The sequence below is a fragment of the Aedes albopictus genome, chromosome 2 (assembly GCF_035046485.1).
Source record: "Aedes albopictus strain Foshan chromosome 2, AalbF5, whole genome shotgun sequence".
NCBI lineage: Eukaryota > Metazoa > Arthropoda > Insecta > Diptera > Culicidae > Aedes > Aedes albopictus.
This window is the reverse complement of record NC_085137.1, coordinates 45,320,399-45,346,035: the sequence shown is the minus strand read 5'-3', so window position 1 is coordinate 45,346,035 and position 25,637 is coordinate 45,320,399. Positions and strand designations below refer to the sequence as shown.

The window sequence follows — 25,637 nt, the reverse complement described above, 5'->3', positions numbered from 1 at the left end:
TTATTTTTATTTATTTTTTCATGACAATTTCAAAACATGAAATGGTTTTCTGTAATTGTGTTTAAATTTAAATTATTAAATTTATGTTATCTTACAATTGTTGAAAGCATAAATTTCTGCCACCTTTGATAAAATGAATAAGCAAATCACACTGGTAAAATTCGATAAACTGTGCATGAAAAAGGAGCTCCTCATTTGGCCTCAATCCCATTCAACCAGACGCAGTATGTCTGTGAAAATACGTATCTTCACCGTTCACAGTATGGTCCAGCGTTCTGAAAGGCAGTCATCTTGGATCGTTTCTTCCCCAGCTGTACATAAATGACGTTAAAATTATCCTTTAATGCCTGAAACTTTCATATGCTCACGACCTGCAGTTGTATTTCATGATTAAGCAGCGTCCCGATGCAGCTTTTCTGCAGCAACAGCTTAAAACCTTTGCTACAAAGCGGATATCACTAAATATATCGAAATGCTCTGTCATATCATTCGGCCCAAAAAAGTCTATTTCCTACTTTGGCTACGCTTTGGGAGGTGTTAAGTTAATGCGCGAATCGACAGTCAAACTGCCGTAATTCTGCAAAGTGCTGTAAGCGCCATTCATAAGTTTGACATTTTTTTGTTATAAAAAATGGGCCAAAACTATCAATGTCGCTTACGTCACTTTGCATAATTACGGCAGCAAAGATCTCGGAGTTCTGCATGACACAAAACTGTCATTCAAAGACCGTGTCACTTATGTCATGGTCAAGACATCGTCGCAACATGGCTTCCTCTTTCGCCTCGCCCTCGCCAAGAAGTTTAAGGACATCGCCCCATCTTGGAATACTCGGTTGTTGTCTGGACTTCTTATTACAACAATGAAATTCCCCGCATTGAAAGAGTACAGCGTACATATATTCGTTTTTCGCTTCGTCATCTCAGGTGGAGGAATCCGCTAACATTGACAAGCTATAAAAGCCACTGTTAGCTTATTAATTTGGACCTTTCAGTGCGAGACGAAATGTGGTCAAAGTTTATTTTGTTAGAGATCTTCTTCAAGGCAACATTGATTGCCCCCCTTTTTTTAGGTATGTTGCTCATCAACACACGTCGACGTAGTCTTAGATCTCATCATTTCCTAAATCTTCCATCAGTGAAGAGATGAACCAGCCTAGGGCTGAAAATCTCTACAATAAAGTAATAATAATAATTCCATCAGCAAACACCAACTACAGCATGAATTACAGCCTACATGAGCCGACTCGTGGTATTTCTTGTTTGTTCAATATTTGTTATTTTGAAATTTTTGTGCTAAAACACGATTGTTATCGAACTTGCATTGAATATATCACGTCTATACTTAAGGATGATGGATTAACAGCTTGTTGTAAGTGAAATTCAATAAGAGATAAGAGGCAGAATCTTCACATATGGGGCAATGAATTTATGCGCTATTCATACCTCTGATATATGGATTTTGGCAGACTCTTGTGGGCTGGTCACATAGAACGAACGTCTAAAATAATTTGTAATTCGTTGTAAAATGTTTTACATTTATTTTATTCTATGAATGTTCAATTTTATGATTGGAAAGGTGGCTTTAAAAGAGGAGTTTGACTTACCTGTTTTTTGCGTAACACTAGCTTTATATGAAGAAAATGGTAAAATACTAAAATCGATTTTATTTCAATTTTCCCCGATGAAAGATTTTCTACCCCCCAGAATCTTTTTCTACACGCTTAAGGCTAACTTATAACGAAAAAATATTTTAGGTTCATGCAACTTCGATAATAATCGTGTTTCAGCACACCGTGCTGCGTAAGCCATGATGTTCTGCTTATTTGAAATGTTTCATGATTTTGCGAATGAAATAATCAAAGATTGCCTTGATGATCACGACGTTTAATCAGTTTAATCAGCTTACGCTGTTAAGTGAATCCCCCTAATGCAATTCACAATCAAAATCGCTTGCAGCCAAAACATAGTATTTTGTTCAAATGTAGTTTTGGAAACAATATGCTAGAAAAATTCCTTTTTTTCGTAAAAACATGGGAGAAACAAGTCTCTCCAGTGATCAAGTTTCCTCAGCCTCCTCTACACATTACCCATCCGTTCCAATCAATGTTTATCTCAGTGAACGACTATGACGAACACTAGCTAGCTAAGAATTCATAGGGATCAACCAAGGTGTTGCGATCATATTTCGCATCCATTTTTAATCGTATACAGCCCTCTAAATGAGAACACAGATTCCTTCATAGAATGAGAATAAGAATTATTCGTAGAATAAGAATATGGATAGAGAGAAGATAACTAGTGGACTTGAGTGAATTCGACGACTAGAAGTCTGTTAACTAGGAGGCTTTATCAAATTAGAATATTAAATTGCCTCTTCATTTAGAATATAAATAGTCTTACTCACTACACTTGATTGTGTATTAAAAAAGTGTATCAATTATGTGTCTTAATCACTTTAGATTACAGCTAACACTGAAAAGATCCGGCAAAGCCGATGCCAGCTGATGTATGCTGAATCGGATGACAGGGCGCATACACTGGTCGCACTGAAATATTGTAATATTACCCTAGGAAGTTTGATTGTAATAGTAGTTTACGCAACAAGGTGCAGAATGAAGATTTTTACAGCACGAGTCGTACATTTACAATTACGACAAGTGCTGTAAAAATCGAGTTCTGCACCGAGTTGCGTACAACGTTTTTTGCAATTTCATAAATTACCGCTTAAGGGTAGTTTTTAAGAAAACTAATTCATCAAACTGCACACTGATGTTCAGAGTCATGTTTAAGAAAGTCTGATCATAGCAGGTTATGCTGTGCAGTTGTCACAATTTTTCAAAAATGCGTCCAGAAAAAATCACGAAATTGATCCGAACATAAAACAGTGCTGTAATGATTCATTACGCAACGCAAATCAGTGCTGTAATGAACCATTACAGCACTGCTAATTTGGTGTGGGAAAGTAGGCCTTTTCCTGACGGATTTGTGTGAGGTAAAACAGCCTATTACGATGAGAAATTGCAAAAATGAATTATTAAACCCTTTTTACAGCTTTAGCTTATCCACACGAATCCAGGAAGTTTGATTTGCTGAAAGAAATTCAGCACCCGACCATTCGTCCGTCCCTTCGGCAACACAAGGGATGAACTGACTGGCAATTTTAACTTCAAAAAATAGGTATTCATGCAATGTTCCAAGCCTTGCAACGCCTATGTACCATCAGCTGTTCCATCAGCTGATCGTCCGCACTCCAAACCAACACGGTAAGTATCTTTTGTTCATTTCAGCCGCTTCCTTTGTCGGACTTTTCTTCACTTTGGCTGTAACAACCCGCGGCAGCCACACTTTTGGCACACATAGGCAGGGGGGTATTCAAATTATTGAATTAAGCGAACCGACAATTATATTTTTCTGCGAGCAAGAGAAAGGAAACGCTCTAGACAACTTTGTGGTCTAGAGGCTGCCTAAAAGCCGCCAGTAGCTAAGCACCTCTCTACAGCCAGCCATGGAAACCGTGTGAGAGCACGTGCGCGTGCAGTACCCTCCTCCTCAATTGGGCTGAAGATAGTCCTTGATCGGATCGAAGTCGAGAGTCGTCGGATGGATCAATGGACAATGATTTTGGCACCTTGTGAGTCACACACGAGTGTTTGTAGTATATAAGGCAATTGTTGATTCTAGATTAGGTATACTTCACAGCATCCTCTCCAACAAAGCAGTACAAAGCACAGTGGTAAGTGAACTTAGAACTCTTGGGTTTCAAGTGTCATCAGAATTCTGTAAAGTCAGCATTGAAATTGTATACCTTCTTGCCGTAGCCAAAATGAAACTCTTCGTCGCGGTTTTCGCCCTGATTGCCGTAGTGGCCGCCCAAGACCTCTACACCAGCAAGTTCGACAACATCGATGTGGACGAAATCCTCAAATCGGACCGGCTGTTCAAGAACTACTACCAGTGCCTGATGGACGAGGGTCGCTGCACGCCGGAAGGTAACGAACTGAAGAAAATCCTCCCGGAAGCCCTCGAGACCAACTGTGCCAAGTGTAGCGAGAAGCAGCGAGATGGAGCCGTCAAGGCCTTCGGTTATCTGAGTGAAAACCGACCGACAGAGTGGAAGAACCTGCGGGACCGTTTCGACCCGGAGGGCAAGTACATCGAGCAGTACCGCGAGGAGGCCGAGAAGAACGGAATCAAGTTCTAGAAGTATGTACAAAGAAATTAATTTATTACACATATATTTCAATCTGTCCGATCGTATACGACAATTTCCGCGCTGTGATTCAGTCAGTACATCGAAACCATAATCGGCAATAAATGATAAATACTAGTTATTTCACGTACAAAAAATTTATTCTTATCTTCCCGTCGACGAACGATTCCACGAAAGGAACTGGTGGCCAGTGGGTTTAAAGATCGCCAGAGTGGTTAATGATTTGCAGTTTTATTCGGTGCCGCAAATACACCACCGCACGTTGCGATCATGCTTGTTGTTAGAATCGAGCTGAGGTTTTCGATTCAGCGAGGATTGCATACTTCTGGGAGTTTTCAGATATTGGAGCGTAGAACAGATACACCGGACCATAGTGGTTCGGTACTCGAGGTGTGAGTACAGTAGTTAATGAAAATGCGAGTTAGAAAAATAGCGCCAACGTCTGCAGCAGTATAGAAATAATTACACATTATAAACTTTCCAACTCAACTGATTGATTTTGACGAATAGTGGTGCATTATCTACAATTAGTTATTGGGCATAACTAACATGCAGTTCACGAACGTCTACCAGTTGGGTTATAACTATTTTGGCTGTGCAAGAGTTCAAAAGAGTTTTCTTCCCAGAGCGTTTACTCTATAAACTTTTATACATCTACTTTTGTTAGTAGAAATCTTTTAACACAAATGGTTATAAAAAATATCCTTTATATCTTGAAAAAAAAACTTAGAGATTCTCTTGCTTTTGTATCAAAACTTTCCCTGGGAATGCATCTTTAAATTTTTGTTAAACCCATCCAGATTTTCTTCCTGAAATGCAAAAATGTTTTTGATTGTGTGTCTCGGAATTCTCCTGAGGAATACTGTAATAGCCTCTTCACAGCATTTTTCTCAAAATTCTTGAAGGAATTTTTGCAGTAATTACTACAAAGAAAAAATATTCAAATGTTTTTACAGTTCATTCAAACTTTATTTACAAAGAATTAGTCTTGGTGATGGTTGAGGGTCAAAACGTCGAATGCAAAAAGGTCGATAACGAGTTCTCTAAGCAAATGATGAGTTCTTTATTCTTTTTTCTGTCCCTTTGACGTTTTGTCCTATTGATGTTTTATCCTTTCGACGTTTTGGCATTCGACGTTCTGGAATTCATGATTGTCTCTGGAGAATTATCCAAAAGTTTACAGACAATTTCTCTAAAAATGTAGATGCCCTTGTGCTGCTTTCACTTATTTACCCTGTCCACGGTAGAATGATGAGCACGATGATGTTGTTGCTTTTCCAGTCCATATGGGGATCGCCGATATCCAAATTTCCGGGTCCGTTAGGGCTATAGGCTCAAAAGAGGGCCAGTGTCTCGGGGGAAGAGCAACTGCCGAAAAATTGCAAGTGCCGGGGCTGGGATCAAACCCATGACCATCCGATTATGAAGCGAACGTGTGACCACTTGTACCATGGGCCCCAAATTTTTGTAAGAATTATTTTTGATTTTTTGATGAACTCTTTATTTTGGGAAAACATTATTTTACAGTTTTAGAAAATTTGCAATTTCCAAGTGACCCAACCCAAAAAGATACTAAAATAGGGATTTTTTAATATCCAAAAACGGTATCGCCATTTCAATGTTGAATTTGGCCCTTAGGGTGCTGGAATCACCGATTTAGTTCAGAAAAATTATGTTTGAATATTTAATTTGGAAGGTTTTTTTTTTATTTTTGCCCTAAGCATAAGTTTCACTTTAATCCTTTGCGCCACCCCTAAATATCATCCGAAGTCGCTCATTTTTGCACAGCTCACTTATTTAGAGCAGTAGATCACTTTCAACTTGGGAAACTTATTTTACAAAATAAGCGCAACCCTAGAGGAGGGTCCCCAACAAACACTGTTGCTATACAACAGATGCACAATCTTCTCTTCAGTTTTATTTCGAAAATTTTGGCTGAATAAGCTGTTGTTCAGCTATCATTGTTGGTTGGATTATGCGGGTTTTCAAACGGCTTTCAAGTGATTGTCAGGAAGAGTGGTGGGGACTTCAGAAGCGTTACCCTCTGTAAGCTCCATATGCATTGGCGTAGCCAGAGGGGGGAATAGGGGGGTGGTTCGTGCCTCTTCCCTGACCGCCAGATTTTTTTTTAATTCGAACCAACTCCAAGATTACCAACAATTCAGAGCTACAAATTATCTCAGGAAATAAACTATTCTAATAATTAAGTTTTTTATCCATGATTATCAAACCTTTTTTACTCGAAAACCACAAGGAATTTCGTCAAGTATTTCTCCAAGAGGACCATTTCTAGCTTATCATAGAATTTTACCAAATAACAAGTTTGATTAAATGCCTAAATTTTGAGTCCATCCAAAGATTCCAACAATAATTCTTCCAGAATTTATTTCAGACACGGATTCCTGCATTTTTTTTTTCTAGATATTCCTACAGAAATTCTTCAAGGTATTTGTCAAGAAAGCTTTACTGAGATTTTCTAAGGAATTCCTCATGGGATGGCTGCCGGGATTCCTTATGGGATTTCTTCAGGAATTTCCTCAGGTTTCCCTCGAACTCCAGGGATTGTTTTAAAAATTCCTTTTTTTAGAAATCCTTCAGGAGTTCCTCTTGGAATTATTTCAGGAACTCCTCCAGGAATTAATCCAGTACTTCCTTCAGGAAATATTTATGGATTCCTTTAGAAATTCTCCTTGGTATTGCGTCCGAGATTCCTGCTTTCTGGTTTCTTCAGGAATTCCTCCAGGAACTACTACAGTGATGCCTAAAGGAGCTCCTCCACGAACTTCTCTTAGGATTCCTTCAGGATTTCTCCAATAAGTTCATCTGTGATTTCTTCAGGAATTCTTCCTGGGATTCCTCCAGAAACTCCTCAAGGGATTTCTCCACGAGTTATTCCAGGGATTCCTCTGGAAATTGATGCAGGGATTCCTCTAAAAATTCCTCAATGGATTCTTACAGAAATGCCTCCTCCAGAAATTCCTTCTAGATATTTCTCCAAGAGTTTCTCCAGAGATTCCTCCGGGAATCCTTGCAGGCATTCTTCTAGTTTACCTTCAAGGATTCCTCCAAGAATTTCGCCAGGACTTCACTCGGGCATTCCTTCTGTGATTCTTTCTGGAACAACTTATTTTGAAAATTTCTTCAAAGATTCCCTCTGGAATTCTTCTTAGGATTCCTTCAGGGATTTTCCTTGTATTCTCTAAGAAACTCCTCTAGGAATTTATTTAGTACTTCCTTTACAAACTGTTTAGATATTCCCTTAGGAATTCCTCTTGAAATTATTTCCGGGATTCCTTCTGGAGATTCTTCAGGAATTCCTCTAGAGATTTCTTCAGGAACTACTACAGGGATTCCACCCGAACTCTTCTAAGGATTCCTTCAGAATTTCTCAAAGAATTCCATCTGCGATTTTTTCGGGAATTACTCCTGATATTCCCCTACGAATTTCTTCGGAGATTCCTCAAGAAAATTTCATCAGGAAATCATCCTGGAATTCTTCCCGGAATTCCTCTGGGAATTACTGCAGGGATTTCTCTAAAAATTCCCCCAGAAATTCCTCCAGATATTCCGCCAGATATTCCTCTAGGAATTCCTCTAGAGATTTCTCCAGGAGTTGTTCTAGTGTTTCCCTCAGGAATTCCTACATGCATTCCTCTAGTATCCTCTGGGCATCTTTCCAAGAATGCCTACAGATTTTTTTTCAGGAATTCCTCCAAGAATTCCTCCATGGATTCTTGAAGAGATTTTTCCATGAATTCTTTCAGCGATTCCTGCAGATATTCCTCTAGATATTCCTCCAGTAATTGCTCCAGGAATTTCCCAGGACTCATTCAAGAATTCTTCAAGGGATTTCTCTAAGGACTTTTCCAGAGACTATTACAGAAATTCATCCAAAGATTTTTCCTGGAATTACTTCAGGGATTTCTCCAAGAATACCACCAGGCATTCCTAGGCATTCTTTCAGGAATTAATCCAGGAATTCTTCCAGGAATTCCTCCTTGGATTCTTGTAGAGATTCCTCCTGCTATTCCTTCATATATACCTCCAGAAATTGCTTCAGGGACTCCTCCAGGATTTCATCCAGGGATATCTCCAGGGTCTCCTTGAGGAACTCTTCTAAAAATAGCCCCTTGAATTTCTTCAGGGATATCTCCAAGTATTTCACCAGGAATTAATCTAGAAATTCCTTCATTAGTTCTGTCAGCAATTCATCTTGGAGTTTCCTCAAGAAATCCTTCACGGATTCCTTCAGAAATTCTCCCAGGATTTTCTCGAAAAATACCCTCTGGATTTTTTCCAGGGATTCCTCCTGGAACTCTTCCAGAATTTCCTCCAGGAATTGCTGCAGGGGTTCCTCCAGGGCAAAATCCTTCTTCAGGGATTTTGCCAGGGATTTATCTTTCGAGGATATTTCCAGGAATTCCCTCAGAAATTCCTCAAGAAATTCGTCCAGGAATTCTCAAGGGGTTGCTTCAGAAATTTCTCCCAGAGGTACTCTAGAATATCCTACAGAAATTCATCCAGTAATTGTTTAAAGGTTTCCTCTAGAGATTCCTCCAGTAATTCCTTCAGGGATTCTTCCAGCAATTCCCACAGGAATACCTGCAGGCATTCCCCCAGGAATTTCTCCAGGAACTCCTCCATGAATTTCTCCGGGAATTGATCCAAGAATTGCTCTTGGACAACCCTCAGAAATTTTGTCATCAACATCTAGGAAATCCTCTAGAAATTTCTTCTTCTTCTTCCAGGATTGTTTTTTTTTTTGGGAAAACCATCAGAAATTTTTCAGCAGTTTCTCCAGGAATATTTCCAGAGATTCCTTCAGGAATTGCTTCAGGGATTCCTCCAGAGATTTTTCCACGATTTTTCCAGGGATTCCTCTATAAAATCCTTCGAAGATTCCTTCTGAAAATCTTCCTGAAAATTCTCCAGGAAATCCTCCAGAAATTCCTTCAAGGATTCTTCCACAAAATCCTCTAGGGCTTTCAGCAGAAATTGTTCCAGGAAACACTCCAGGAACATCTTCAGGATTTTTTAGGGATTCCTCCAGGCATTCCTACAGATTTCTCCAGTAATTGCTTTAGGGATTCTCCACAATTGCTTTCCTTGATTCCTCCAGGGATTCCTTCAGGAATTCCTTCGAGGATTTCTCCAGAAATATAGAAAAAATAGAACAAATATGAATAGAAATCTTCAAGAATTCCTCTACAGATTCTTCCAGACATTCATCCAGTACTTCTTCCAAGAATTTCCCTAGAATTTCATCCAGGAATGCCTCCAGCAAATCCCACAGAAATATCTCTAGAAATTCCTGCAGGCATTCCTCCAGTTTTATTTTTTTCAGTAATTTCTCTAGGAACTCCTCCAGGAATTACCCCCCAAGGAATTTCTTCGAAAATTCTACCAGGAATTTTCCTGGAATTGCCTCTGAACATCTTTCAGAAATTATGTCTGCAATTTCTCCAAGACTTTTTCCCAGAATTCCTCCAGAGATCTCTCAAAGAACTCTTCCAGGGATTGCTCCAAGAAATTATTCAAGAATTTCACTAGAAAATTTAATTCCTGCTGGGTCTCATCCAAGAATTGCTCCAGGAATTCCTCCAAGGATTACACCAGAAATGAATTCAGAAGTTCCTCCAAGCATTCCTTCAGGATTCTATCTATAGATTTTTTTTCAGGAAATGCTTCAGGGATTCCTTCAGGAATTTCTCTAAGAAATCCTCCAAGGATTTCTTCCGAAAATTCTCTGGGAGTTCCTCTAGGAATTCCTCAAAAGATTTCTTCTGAAATTTTTCTGGGGATTCCTTTCTGACTTTTTCAACAATTTCTCCAGGATTTTTTTCCAGAATTCCTCTGGAGATTTCTCCAGGAATTCTTCCAGGGATTGCTCGAAGAAATTATCCGAGGATTTCTTTAGGATATTTTCCAGAAATTCCTGCTGAGTCTCATCCATGAATTTATCCAGGAATTCTTCCAGATCCAGATATACTTTCAGGAATTCCTCCGGTAATTCTTCCAGGGTTTGCTCTAGGAATACCTGAAAAGATTTCTTCAGAAATTCCTCTCAGTTTCTCTTCAAAAATTCATCAAGGAGTTCCTTCAGAAATTTCAAAAATCCTCCAATCATTTGTTTCAAGAATGTACCCAAGAATGTCTCCAGGATTACCTGATGATTTTTTTTAATTACTTCAAGAAATTCTGGAGGAATTCCTCTAGCGACTAGTATGGGAAGATAAACAGGATGCATACTGGAACCAGGAAATTATCCTGCAATTTCTTCAGAAGTTCCTCAGGGTTTCCATTAGCAATTCTTACAATAAGCGAGACAATAAGTCCTTCAGTGATTCTTCCAAGCAACACACATGCCACAAAAGAGTCACCCACGGCACCACAAGTTCTGGTTGCGTAGAAGAAATCACTGTGACTTACTTTAAACATATAAGAACTTACATGCTAAAAGTGCTTTCAGACATTTCTCCAGAGAATCCTTCAGAAATTCACCCAGGAAAGACTCTTTCGGAATTCTCCAGGGATTTCTCCCGGGATTTCTCTAGGAAATGCACCATGAATTTTTCTAGGAATTCCTTCTCAAATTTCTCCAGACATTTCTTTTTGAATAAATTCCAGGATCTTTTCAAAAGTTCCATTATATGAGAGTTCTCCAAAAATACCTGCAGCAAAATTCTTCAAGAATTTCTCTAGGCATTTCTTTCAGGAATTCTATTCTATTCGAGGGTTTCCTCAGTGATAGTGGGTTTTACGAGAGTTCTTTCAAAAATTCTTCCAAGAATCCTCCCGCGAAAACGTCAATTGACATTTTTATAGGATTATGCTCTGAGGTTAGTATTTGCAGTATATGAGTATATAAAACCATCTTTAGGGAGAATCTGGCAAGCATGTTCTCGGAACAATTCAACTGAAAGTTTATTCTTAGAGGAATAAAGGTCCAGGACATTCCAAGAATGCCAATAAGCATATACAAACTGGATGATTATTTGCTGAAAGAACTCCAATTAGTCATGGAAGATATTAAGTAGACATTAAAAAAAAACTTCAGACGGGTTACCATTATGTTATATTGGAATTCATTGTTCAACCCTCTAATACCCAAATTTTTTATGTTGATCTAAATATCATTTTTCGTCATCTAAAATCGATTTAAACATGTTTTGAAAGATTCTGGATTTCGTGAATTACAGTTTTTGATTTTTCCAATTATTGTTTTTGAACATCCCCACAGTTTTATATTTTCCCTGCAAGCCTATTTGGGGCACGGATTTTTTTAGATGAAAACATTTTGAGATTTTATGATTATTGTTAAAATATTTTATTTTTTTTTTTTATCATAGCAAATTTTATTTTTCGTGTAATTTTAAGGAAAATAATTTTGGATTCCCTTAAACTATGAAACTAGGATAGAATGATTTGGGAAAAATTAAAAATATGTTATTTGTAGCGATTCAATACAAAATAAACAATGACTTCTAGAAGGTGACTAAAACATCAATTTTTCAATGATTTTTAAAAAATGTAAAAACGCTTTCAAATACACCAAAAACATTTTTGAGATATACAAAACAGTCCTAAGCAGCCAAAAATATAAAGATTTTGAGCAGCCAAAAATATAAACATTTTGATTTTTCACGAAACAAAAATTACAAAAATGCTCAAACTATACCCCGTCTAAAGGCGAGGTTGGGTACTAGAGGGTTAAAGAAATCATAAAGAAAATTCTGGATTGGTACTCAAAAGAGTTGGTAATTCCCAAAAGAGTTCGGCTATAATTTCTTACGAATGTTTTGTAGATATCACCAATAAAATCTTAAGTCTAGAAGTATCAATGCCCAAGTAATAATCCTAAAATCCTAAATCTTCCAGAAATTGTCCACCGTCAACAGCACCACGTTGATTTGTGTAGAACAGGTGAGCTTTTTTCAACGTATTGCACAAAATACAACAGCGTGACTGCTGAAGGGTTAAATACTGCTTTTAGAATGTAATGTTATTATATACAATTTCATCGAGTTGCGTTTAGTTATGAAAGCTAGTATTTGCCAAGTCTACGAGGGGGGAAGGGGTCTGAGATGACCAAAATTTCGTCTACATCGTTTATGAACAGCGCCTATGATACAAGCAAAGTAGATCTAAAAATATGTAGGTTAAGCCCGAGAATTGGAGAGAAAAGAGTGGAAATCGACGATTGTCTACATTTGGAAAGATTCCCTAATTTGCAGCGCACAGAAATTAAGACATTTGTGCGCTGGTTATATGGAATCAATCCATTAAACTACCACCCGCCTCCTTCTGCTGGGAAGAGTTCAATGGAGCTCCTTGGTATTTTACAACAAATCAAAGCAGGAAATGCCAGTGGGCGTTTTGCCTACGTTTTGTCGCCTACAGTTTTTCAGCGCCTAAAAAGATCAGATCAAATCTGACTATACATGTCAATGGTTACACCTCCGTGATTGATCTGAGCTGGTACTAATTGCACTGAGATCCAAATGAATAAGGGCTGGGAAACTCCACTCATTCTCAAGTGCAATTTAAGCAGCCCAAGCATTTTTGTTCAATAACGGCGCCAACCACGTTCTTATTAGTCAGGGAAGGAAAAGGAATGTTAGAGTGCGCTGGTTGTTGCCACTAAAGACCGAGATCACCTCTGCAACCCCACAACCAGCACGGACTGGGGTATTTGTTAGGACGGAAAGGATGGGAGATCTGTGAGTCACCGTTGGGTCGGTGATGCGATCCATGTATATGTAGAGAAGAGAGAAAGAGGGAGAGAAAGTGGATGGAAAGATACAAAGTAGGATGAAAGGGACGGGGCCAGGGATTGAACCCATGACCTCTGCATACGAATCAGAAGCGGTAGCCACTAGACCACCAAGCCCGTCAGTTTTCCGGCACCTAAAAGTAATACTAAAAGTAAGAGCAGTATGGATAAGATTGATATCATATAAGATATGTTTTGCTGTAAACTACGCTAACGCTATTATGTAGTCGTTTTGGGCAAAAAAAAAACAAATGCAAAGCAAAATGTTTATGTCATTATTGTATTAACTCTTTTGGACTAGTTGGAATATATTTGTATTTTTAATAAATAATCTATACAATCGAGAAAAAACACAAAGACACTAGATGACCGTTTCGAACTTGATCAATCACCACCTTTTGCACGACACATACATTTCCGCTTCGCACAACTAATTAACTATCGCACAAAATAATCCCATCAACGAAGCAGCACCCTTTCCTCGCAGAAAACCTTCCATTCGTCGTTAGAAAAGCGAAGAAAAAGGTCGACACTAATCAATTCCGTTCGAGGGTGATGTATTAATCACCCACCGCCATCCACCCAAAGAGCGTATACGACGGCGACGGCGGCGCAGCGGAAAAGTTCTAGCACAGGTTAATAATCACTACCGCGTCTTGTTTGGCTGTGTGATTTGAAGAGCAACGCCGGGTCAACAACAACAACGGCGCAAAGTTCGTAATTCCCCGCGATCCGTGCAGCAGCAAAGGTGTTCGCCTATATTGATATGAATATTCATTTGATTCCACGCCGATCGGCTGCGCGAAACAAACTGTACCGTGACACATCCGCTGTGCACTACTGGTGCTGCTGCTGCTGCACGGGTTGTGAACCCGAGGAGAGATTGGAAACAAATTGGTAACTTTTTAATTTTTTCGACGCAAAACGCTCGAAAATTGACTTGGATCCGTTACCAAAACGTCATAAAATAACAATTTAATTTGTAAAATCCATAACACCTTAAATTTCTTCTACCAACCGAGATCTAAACATTACATTAATCATTTGCTTCGGCAAACCTGAGCGTCTGTTCTCCAGGAGGAGTGGCTCACAACAGCGTCTGATCCCCATGTTAGGGGCGGCTGATCAACGTCCGAGTGCCAGGGAATGACTCTAAGCTCAACTGTGCACTATGGTTCTCCGGAAAGTAGGGGGTTGGTGTCAGGCCCTACGAGCCAGCCTTAAAAAAACATTGTAACGGAAAATCAGCAACAGAATAACTCGAACCGAGACCAACGGCACGACCCCAGCAAACAAAAAGGACATGCGATTGGAAACTTGGTACGTGGAACTGACGATCTCTCAACTTCATTGGGAGCACCCGCATACTCGCCGATCTACTGAAGGACCGTGGGTTCGGTATCGAAGCGCTGGCGCTGCAGGAGGTGTATTGGACAGGATCCATGGTGCGAATGTTTAGAGGTAATCATACCATCTACCAGAGCTACGGCAACACACGCGAGCTGGGGACAGCTTTCATCGTGATGGGAGATATGCAGAGGCGTGTGATCGGTTAGTGACCGATCGACGAAAGAATGTGCAGGTTGAGGATCAAGGGCCGAATCTCCAACTTCAGCATAAATAAGCCCACACTCCGGAAGCACTGATGATGACAAGGACGCATTCTACGCGCAGCTCGAACGCGGATACGATCGCTGCCCAAGCCGCGACATCAAGATCATCATAGGAGATTTAAACGCTCAGATAGGCCAGAAGGAGGAATTCAGACCGACGATTGGTTAGTTCAGCGCCCACCAGCAGACAAACTAAAACGGCCTACGACTCATTGATTTCGCCGCCTCCAAAAATATGGCCATACGTAGCACCTTTTTCCAACACAGCCTCCCTTATCGTTACACCTGGAGATCACCACAGCAGACGGCATCTCAAATCGACCACGTTCTGATTGACGGACGGCACTTCTCCGACATTATCGACGTCAAGACCTATCGTAACGCCAACATCGACTCCAAACTGCGCCCAAAACTCTCCATCATCAACAATGTACGGTACCGGCGACCGCCACGGTACAACCTAGAGCGACTAAAATAACCGGATGTCGCCTCAGCATACGCGCAGAATCTCGAGACCGCGTTGCCAAACAAGGGCGAGCTCGATGAGGCCCCTCTAGAGGACTGCTGGAGTATAGTGAAAGCAACCATCAACGAAACAGCCGGGAGCACCATAGGGTACGTGGAACGGAATCGACGGAACGAATGGTTCGACGAAGAGTGCAGAACGGTTTTGGATGAGAAGAACGCAGCGAGGGCGGTAATGCTGCAGCAAGGGACCCGACAGAACGTGGAACGTTACAAACAGAAGCGGAAACAGCAGACCCACCTCTTTCTGGAGAAAAAGCGCCGCCTGGAAGAAGCGGAGTGTGAAGAAATGGAACTGCTGTGCTGTTCCCAAGAAACACGGAAGTTCTATCAGAAGCTCAACGCATCCCGCAACGGCTTCGTGCCGCGAGCCAAAATATGCAGGGATGAAGACGGAGGCTTCTTGACGGACGGACGTGAGGTGATCAAAAGGTGGAAGCAGCACTTCGATCAGCACCTGAATGGCGTGGAGAACGTAGGCACGGGAGACCACGGCAACGGAGGAAACGACGACGCCAGTGCAGCGGAGGACGGAAATGAACCAACTCCCACGCTGAGGGAAGTTAAGGATGCCATTCACCAGCTCAAAACCAGCAAAGCAGCTGGTAAATATTGTATCGCAGCTGAACTCATCAAGATGGGCCCAGAAAAGTTGGCCACCTGTCTGCATCGGCTGATAGTCAGGATCTGGTAAACCGAACAGCTACCGGAGGACTGGAAGGAAGGGGTAATCTGCCCCATTCTCAAGAAAGGCAACCATTTGTAATGTGAGAACATCAGGGCGATCACTAATTTGAATGCTGCCTACAAAGTGCTAGATCATCTTCCGTCGTCTGTCATCTGAAAAAAAAAAGTTCGTGGGAAGTTATCAAGCCGGCTTCATCGACGGCCGGTCGACAACGGACCAGATCTTCACCGTACGGCAAATCCTCCAGAAATGCCGTGAATACCAGGTCCCAACGCATCACCTGTTCATCGACTTCAAAGCGGCATACGACAGTATCGACCACGCAGAGCTAAGGAGAATCATGGACGAAAACGGATTTCCTGTGAAGCTGACTAAACTGATTAAAGCAATGATGGACGGTGTGCAAAACTGCGTAAGGGGTTTCGAGTGAACTATCCAGTTCATTCGAATCTCGCCGGGGACTGCGACAAGGTGATGGACTCTCATGACTACTCTTCAACATCGTTCTGGAAGGTGTGATGCGACGAGCCGGGCTCAACAGCTGGGGAATGATTTTCACAAAATCCGATCAATTTGTGTGCTTTGCGAACGACATTGCCAGAACATTTGGAACGGTGGCAGAGCTGTACACCCGCCTGAAACGCGAAATCGACCTTTGCGGACTGGTGGTGAATGCCTCAAAAACAAAGTACATGCTGGTAGGTGGAACCGAACACGACCGGATCCGTCTGGGTAGTAATGTTACGATAGACGGGGATACTTTCGAGGTGGTAGAGGAATTCGTCTTCCTCGGATCCTTACCGACGGCTGACAACAACGTGAGCCGTGAAATTCGGAGGCGCATCATCAGCGGAAGTCGGGCCTACTACGGGCTCCAGAAGAAACTGCGGTCGAGAAAGATTCACCCACGCACCAAATGCACCATGTACAAAACGCTAATAAGACCGGTAATCCTCTACGGGCACGAGACATGGACCATGCTCGAGGAGGACCTGCAAGCACTCGGAGTTTTCGAGCGACGCGTGCTACGGACGATCTTCGGCGGTGTGCAGGAGAACGGTGTGTGGCGGAGAAGGATGAACCACGAGCTCGCTGCACTTTACGGCGAACCCAGCATCCAGAAGGTGGCCAAAGCCCGAAGGATACGGTGGGCAGGGCATGTTGCAAGATTGCTGGATAACAACCCTGCAAAACTGGTGTTTGCAACTGATCCGGTTGCACCGTAAGCCAAAAGCTTTGAAAACCCCTGTTCTAAATGAATTCTCAGAGATATTATTGATGAAATGAATTCTCAGAGATATTATTGATAGATCATTGATCCCTAGTGAAGGTAAATAAATTTATGAAGGAATTCCTAAAGGATGACTTGGTGTAATTCCCAAATAATTTGTTTAAAAAAATCGACATAATTCTTAGATAAACATCTTACGCTCATTGGTGTAACTCCAGGAATCCCCGAAGAAATTCATAAGGGAATACAGAAAAAAAAATTAAACCTTCCGTCATTCAGTTGGCCACGCTAATGCTGAGTACAAAAGCTGAGTTTTTTAAACGTTTTGTACAAAATACAATAGCGCGACAATTCCAGAGTTAAATGCATAGATTTATCATTGTAAAATACGTACATCGGGCCCACAATTTTGGTTTCAAACCAGGCCCCTAAATTCCTAGCTACGCCACACGGTGTGTTGAAATAGGATTATTATCGCACTTTCATGAACCTAAAATATTTTTTCGTTATAAGTTAGCCTTAGCTGTATATATTAAGATTCTGGAGGTTAAAAAATCTTTCATCGGGGAAAATTAAAATAAATTCGATTTTAGTGGTTTACCACTTTTCCCATATGATATGGCATTACGCAAATCTGATGAACCTAAACTCCGCTAGAAAAAGTCCCCCTTCTATTAATAAATTTGAAACCATTTAGTGAAAAACGAATGTATAAGTCTTTACAACGAGTTTAAATTTGTTTGGCATTCGTTTCATGTGCCCAGCCCACTACAGTCTGCCGAATGTCATAAATCATAGAAGTCTACATTTCTACCATTTGTCCGGCACATAGATATTTGAAATGGAGGTAAACAAATACTTCCCATTTGTGCGACTCATACATTTGAGGAAGCGCCATATACCTGTGACTCATACCATTTGCAGCACATATCATTCATGTGCTAATTCACCTGAAATGGCGGTTATTTGTTGCACATACTTTGCATGTCAAACCAAATCCACATGGATATTTGCCAAAAAGTATGAGTCGACTATACTGAGCGCGCATGAGTCATTGTAAAAGTTCTGCCTCTGATCTGTTGGGGTTTTTTGTCCATACAAAATATTAAAATCACGATACCTTAGGGTTAAGTGGGCTGTTGAGTCTCAAACAACAAAAAGTTGACGCAAAATACATAAGATTGGCGTTGTTATATTATGTTAATGCATTCAAAATGATTATTCAACATTTGATTTAAAATAAGGCACACCGGGCCAAGTTAAAACGGGTGGGGTAAGAAGAAACAGCGGGTTAACATGATATTATCTAGTCATGATAAGCCATTTGAATGTCATAACATTTTTTTAATCAAACAATCATTTGGACAAGAATAATTATAGAAATTGTATTGAAATCTTTTTCAAAACTCACATGTTTTTATTAAGAATTTACCGAATGCAACGCATGCTTAATATATGTCAATGTGAATGACATCTTATAGTATAGTCCTAGAATATATTGGAAACATATCAATTTGCAAGTAATCTGATGAATTTCAATAATGGTAGTCTCGTGCAGTGTTTTTTTTTCTACCTTCGTCTGGGCTATCTGTAGTTTTATTTTATAAGTTCATGCAGTTTAATGATTTTAATGTGATGACTGCATAAAATAAAATTTCTTTTTCCCAAGTAAAATCCCTTCATTGTTGCAAAGTGAGTTTGACAACAGATTCAGTATGGGGAGAAATGTGATAAAAACGAATTAAAAAGTCACCCGTACACTCGATACCTTCCAACCATATTCTATGTGTTATAACTATTTAGGAATCAAAATCTATCCAATGATTCCTAAATGAAGCATAAAATAACTAATAAATGTTCTTAGAAAGTTGTATTAAAACCTCAAATTGCGTCAATCTTGCCTCATTTTACACATCACTGTTGTTGTTGTTTTTTTTTTAATATATTTTATGACATTCCCAGAACATTCATGTCTTCTTAATATTGTTCTACATTTTCAATTTTCATTTTATCTGTAGATTTAGTTAAATTTCAACAAGAATGAACATATCTAAAATTAAGTAAAAAAGAAAAAACAGATCAGACTCGATTATCCGGAGTCGGGTTCCGCAGCTTCCCAAACATATTTCTCAGGAACGAAATGTTGTACAAAGTTGAAATTTTAACTGATTACTTATCAAAGTTGGCTTGATAAAATATCAAAATTTCAACTTCGTACAACATTTCGTTCCTAAGATGTATGTTTGGGAAGCTGCAGAACCCAACTCCGGATAATCAAGTCCGACCTGTAGAGCTAAGGACTCTTCCTTTTAAATGCACTACGATTTTGCATAATTTGATAGTTACGTATTTCGACCTCAACTGTTAGGTCATCTTCAGTATCTCGTACATAATCCGATATCCTGTTTACGTACATGTATTACGCTAACATGCCCAGGTTCATCATCATCAAATCTATAACTGTTTCAATCAAACATTGATTGAATTCACAATAAAAAAGTGATTACATATGCTTACCTTAAAGTACGTGTATCAAGGGTGTGTGCCGAAAGAGTAATCAAAAGCTATTCTCTAAGGGCTAATATCTTCACCTCGGATTAACCGGTAAACCAGGCTTACCCATATAGTTAAACCTGGTTTAACGCTTAAGTCAGGGTGGAGAAATCGGCCACATGTGTCCTACATGCAAACAAAAGTATTTATAGGGTGAATTTTCACTTGTTAGTAAAACATCGAGCCCAGCAAAATCATAGCACAGTAAACATGAAAGTTCTTATTATATTCGAAGAGCTATCAGTATTTCTGCTAAACTAGCTCAAAACAAGTAAATGTACTGTTAACATGAATGTTGAAAAATACGCGTGATTAAGTCACCATATTTGTTTAATGATTTTCCAATCGAAGCATCTTTCGTGGCCGTGTGATCGTCGTTTAGGTGTATCGTTACATGGTTTGGCATGCAACGTATGTGCAACCAATACCCACCATTTCAGGCAAATTGGCACATGAAGAGTATGTGCTGCAAATGCTACGAGTCACAGGTGTATGGCGCTTCCTCAAATGTATGAGTCGCACAAATGGGAAGTATTTGTTTACCTCCATTTCAAATATCTATGTGCCGGACAAATGGTAGAAATGTAGACTTCTATGATTTATGACTTTCGGCAGACTGTAGTGGGCTGGGCACATGAAACGAATGCCAAACAAATTTAAGCTCGTTGTAAAGACTTATACATTCGTTTCTCACTAAATGGTTTCAAATTTATTATTAGAAAGGGGACTTTTTCTAGCGGAGTTTAGGTTCATCAGATTTGCGTAATACCACATCATATGGGAAAAGTGGTAAACTACTAAAATCGAATTTATTTTAATTTTCTCCGATGAAAGATTTTTTAACCTCCAGAATCTTAATATATACAGCTAAGGCTAACTTATAACGAAAAAATATTTTAGGTTCATGAAAGTGCGATAATAATCCTGTTTCAACACACCGTGCGCCACTTAATACAGAATTACATGGATTGCAGCAACACCGTTAATTTTTGACATCACTTGACCGATCAAACGATTTATGTTTGTTCTGTTGAGAAACTCTCGCACTGTTTGTTTGTTATTAACTTCTGCTCGGGTCTGCCTGTATTTGTCTGCCAATGTGAACCGTTCCGACCCATTGACGATCGCGCTCACTACTCATCATCACTACTAGGTCGGCTCGACATTGAGCTTGAATGTTTGGTACAACGCATTTCAGAAACCATGCAGAAAATACCGAGAACACATTGGCGTCATTCGCACAATAACCACATTAGCATTTCTTATTTTTGAGACATGAAGATCAACAAATATTATCTAACAATTGCCACAAATGTGACTTCATTTGAATAAGCAGATTCAACAGAACGAGATGCGCGTTTTTGTTGTTATTTATTTTATCACTTCCTGATCCTCAAAAAAGAACTTCACGATTATCAACAATAACATTTTGATACTGACTCATCACTTCATCCGAGTGGAAATCCCCCTATGGGGTGGTCCCGGTTTGCTCCGCTTCGGCACGGAGCTGCTCAATATAGACGTTGTCCGGATCGTACTTGGCCTGCAAAGCCTTCCACTGTTCCGGACGATTTTCGATGATGTGGTTGATGACCTTGATGGCACCAGCCCGTTGAGCCTCGCTGCACTTGGCACAATTAGTCAGCAGAGCTTCCGGCAGGATACGTTTCAGTTCGTTACCATCCGGAGTGCAGGGGCCCTCATCCATCAGACACTTGTAGTAATTGTTGAACAGACGGTCTGATTTCAGGATTTCTTCGACGTCGATATTGTCGTACTTGGTGGTGTACTGCTCTTCCTGAGCCGAAACCAGGGCAAACAGAGCCAAAACTGCCACGATGAAGATCTTCATTTTGAAACGAATTCTGTCCAAAAATCAAGATATTTCAGTTAAAGATAATCACTCTGAAAGGGGCGAAAAACGACTAACCAAGTATTGCACTGATGCTTCACTGATGCAGATGCACTACAGAACTATGCCTTCCCGAAACATCTTCTAGCACTTTTATACTAATTATTAGTTATCATTACAATAACGTCGTATACGAACCCCAAGCAAGATTCACCCGTTAACCAAGGATTTCACGCGCGTTTGAAAAAAGGTTAACTTTTTACCTCGACGCGCTAGTTCTATACCTAGGGGCACTACAAAGCGTGCTTCCAGCAACATTCCAGCTGGTCGGCGGCGCGGCGTCGGGTGCGTGCATGTAGGTACCGAATGCTTCCAACTCACGCTCCGTCAGTTTGCTCGCCATTGTCCGGTAAGCTGTCCATCCAGCAGACTAAACTACCAGCTGGTGGGAAACCGATTGTTATTTGATGGTGGCTCTCCGAAACGATCAGTACGGGTCAACGCAAATCAGCTGTTCAATTGCCTCGGTTTCAACACCATCAGACTTGACATCTTCGGGCAAATTTGGCAAAATTACACACTGCCTTCAACCGGTCGCCATGTACATGGTATGGTCTGGTCAACTCTGGTTTGACTGATATTTGTCCTTCGATTTTGGTGCGGATATTCTGGATTGCATAACGGCTCTATAATGGTGAGTGTTCGTTTGTCCATCCATCGTCTGATCGAGCAACAAAAGCCATCATTCAATCAATTTGTCAGATTTAAGCAGATTTTGCAAGTCCCTCCTTTACACATAATTCGTTCTCATAATTGAATTCGACGCCGAAACCAACGTCATGACACAGAGTTCGATCATAATTCAGGATTGCTTCCATCAACCTGCTCTGCTTTGTTACCAAATCTTGGTGTACCTATCTTCTTTACCGCCCTCACATATGCTTCATACGCCGCGTCAACCATCGCAATGACCTTGAATAAGACAAGCCAATCAGGAACACTCGATAGCCGGCAAATAAATCACGTTGGAGATGTTTACAAACTAGGTATTCCTTGTTTTTGCATGACTGGGAAGACTGGGAAGAAAAATGACTTCGTGGATATCGTTAGAATAACATTGATGACTTGGCAGCTTTCTGAGGCAATTCGTGATTGTGGATTTACGACAAATCAGTAGCTTTTAAAATCTTTAACTGAATATTTCGGGTTCCATTTCAATTCTTTTTGAAAGCAAAGTAGAGTAAATCGCCAATTGTTGCACGACTTAAAAACTCGCTATGTCATAAGAAAACATGAAGTGTGCAATAATTGGGGATGAACCCTTACTCATTTCATTTTCAGTTGAAATATATCTTACTTTTTAGAAAATTACACATTTCGGTTTCTCTGATTGTGCCATTTAAATTTATTTGCACTACATTACAATTAGGGCAATGCATAATCAACAATCAACAAACAAAAGTAGTGACAATTCTCGGTTTACGGCTGCCACGCCTTGTCTTCGGTTACGCCCAAATCACGCTCCACTTATTTTTCTTCTTAGTGTAACGTTACCACTGACACAAAGTCTGCTTACCAGGATAGTGTTCTAAGAACAGTTCCACAGTTATTACCTGAGAGCTTCCTATATCAATGGCCATTTCGCCGTTTGGCGGGCACGAAGATACTCTATGCTCAAAGAAGGCAATGAAATTTCCATTACAAAAAGTTCCTGCACCGACCGTGAATCGAACTCATCACCCTCAGCATGGGCATGCTGAATACCTACGCCTTTGCAGTTGTGGCTATATGGGCCCCTCTCACGCTTCACCTGGTCCACCATTAGTGCTTTCTGCGATCAACGTCTTCTTATGCCAACCGGATCAATAGCGAACACCAACTTGCAAGGGTTACGTTCTTGGTAACACCCTGTCCACCGTATACTTTCGATTTTGCCAACCTTCTGGCTGCTGCTGGATTCATCGTAGAGCGCTTCACAGCTGCACACCGTTCTCCTGCATGCCGCAAAAAGATTGTCCTTAGCATTCGTCGCCCGAACATTCCAAGTGCTTGCAAGTCTTCCTCGAGCATGGCTCCAAGTCTCATATTCGTAGAGAACCACCTGCATCATAAGAATCCTGATTATTTTTAGACCGCAGTTTCTTCTGAAGCCCATCCCAAGTAACAAAATTAATTTTATATTGCTTTTGAAGAACTCTTCAACACCTATTCTTTAAAACCACACATAAACCGAATTACTCTGCATAACTGCGTCAACACAACCATAAACCCGCCATAAGATGAAAGAAGCCCATTCTATGATAGTTATTATTATTATTATTATTAGCTTTATTAGGCAGATTTTCAGCCCGAGGCTGGTTCATCTCCAAATGAATAGGAAAAACCTGGAGATGCCTTAAGGGCGTCAGCAGACTACAAGGTTTATAACGGAATCGAAGAATATAAGCTTACTTAATTCTTCTTACATCTAGTTTCTGGTACGAGCCGTCTTTACAAAAGATAAACTGTCAGTTAATTACTAGCGGGGGTTTCCAGAGCATTTTCCATCTCGTATTCCAATTTTATAGCATTACTAGCTGTATCCGACAAACTTTGTCTTGCCTACTGCGTTTTTTGACTTTTCAAGTCTTTAGCCAAGCCCAAGTCCCCGTTCAAAATGTATGAAGAATCGATTTTCAAAACCTCTCAATTTGTCCATGTTTTATGCTTCATAAACCTACCTTGGGAGAAAACTAACAGAACAAAACAAAGACGACCCAAATCGGGACCTCCGTTTGCAAGTTATGCGCGGTCCCACGTATGCCACTACATTTTTATATATATAGATTGATCGGTAAGTTGCAAGTGGGAGTGATTTTTTCGAACGAGGCAGAGCCGGATCAACCAACGGGTGGCATCCAATCGCGCATTGAAGGCCAGGATGCTCCGACGAGGCAAAAAGAAAGTTAGGGTGGTTTGGGATGGGACTTAGGACACCAGAATAAAATTCTCAGGCTGCCCAGGAGTTTTGAGTGTTTCGCGTGGGGATGTGTTTTCGAACAAAGCATTGCCTGACCACCTCTAGGTGACTCAAAGCCACCCTTTGCAAGCCAGGAAACCCCGACGAGGTAAAAAGGAATAGTGTCTCTGCTGGGAGGTTTGAAGATAGGGCTTACGGCACTGGAACAGTCGACCCGAGATTGCCCAAGATAGTTAAAATACTGTCATAAAGCCTGCGCACTTTAGAATCGGTACACTTTCAACCGGCTGCCGCTCAAAAACGGTGTCACTTGGAAAAAAGTATTGTAAGAAGCAATCGAAGCTTATCTATTGTAGATTCTAGGAAAAATATAAAATTTTCTGTTTTTATATTTTATAGTACATCTGAATTCGAAAATAGTGCCAGTTTTTTCTGCACACATTGAGCAAAAACCAATCATTGTCAAATTCAAGATTTGTGGAGGAATATATAATTACCTAACCCACCAATTACGCAGTATAGAATAGTTGTTGGTATTATGATTGTTGATTAAGGGAGGTAAAATATTCCATAAGTGTTTTAAAATTTCCAATATAGCTATGGTAAGCCTTATGGAAAATTAAAGGCTTGCATAGATATTTAAGGTCAAAAAAGTTGTTTTCGCATAAACTTTAGTTCGACAAATACGCATACGGGAAGGATACTATACGAATAGTATTAGTATACAAGAAACCAATGATTTGATGCAGAACAATATAAATAATCGTGGCTCGAAAGCTGTATGGACTATTGCTGACGATATTCATTGGATGTGTTTTGATGGCGTGAAATATCTAACGATTTTTTTTTTAATAAAACAGAATCTACTCAGTTTTTTATCTGTGATCATAGAATTGCATCTATAGTTTTATAATCTATTAGCTGTCCCGGCAAACTTTGTCTTGCCCGGTTGTGGTGGTTTGACAACTGTTAAGGTCATTGCAGCACCGCACTCTAGATTGGTTTTATTTCGATCGTGTTGAATTTCTTCCCAAATCATAAAAAAAATCAGTAATTTCACAATTTTCCTACTTTTTTATTTGATTTTCTCAACTTTTACTACTTATAAACACAGCCACCATGAATACGAATCAAACCATGCAAGAGTCATCCTGATCGATCCACCTGTTTGTGAGTTTTGTTGCCTCAAAGGGACTTCAAACTCATTATATATATATATATATATATATATAT

The 25,637-nt window shown here is 40.2% G+C and overlaps 2 protein-coding genes across 2 annotated transcripts; one reads left to right on the top strand and one right to left on the bottom strand.

The window, feature by feature from the left end:
• Positions 1 to 3,585: 3,585 nt before the first annotated feature.
• Positions 3,586 to 4,331, top strand: LOC109421387 (ejaculatory bulb-specific protein 3). Its single transcript, XM_019695862.3, has 2 exons — positions 3,586 to 3,733; positions 3,819 to 4,331. Exon 2 carries the CDS (start codon positions 3,824 to 3,826, stop codon positions 4,199 to 4,201), a length of 378 nt encoding a protein of 125 aa, XP_019551407.1. The 5' UTR covers positions 3,586 to 3,733; positions 3,819 to 3,823; the 3' UTR covers positions 4,202 to 4,331.
• A 15,467-nt stretch (positions 4,332 to 19,798) lies between these two features.
• Positions 19,799 to 22,034, bottom strand: LOC109432494 (ejaculatory bulb-specific protein 3). Its single transcript, XM_019708826.3, has 2 exons — positions 21,524 to 22,034; positions 19,799 to 21,458 (listed from the first exon to the last, which is right to left on the bottom strand). The coding sequence occupies exon 2, from the start codon at positions 21,443 to 21,445 to the stop codon at positions 21,062 to 21,064; it is 384 nt and encodes a 127-aa protein (XP_019564371.2). The 5' UTR covers positions 21,446 to 21,458; positions 21,524 to 22,034; the 3' UTR covers positions 19,799 to 21,061.
• Positions 22,035 to 25,637: the final 3,603 nt, after the last annotated feature.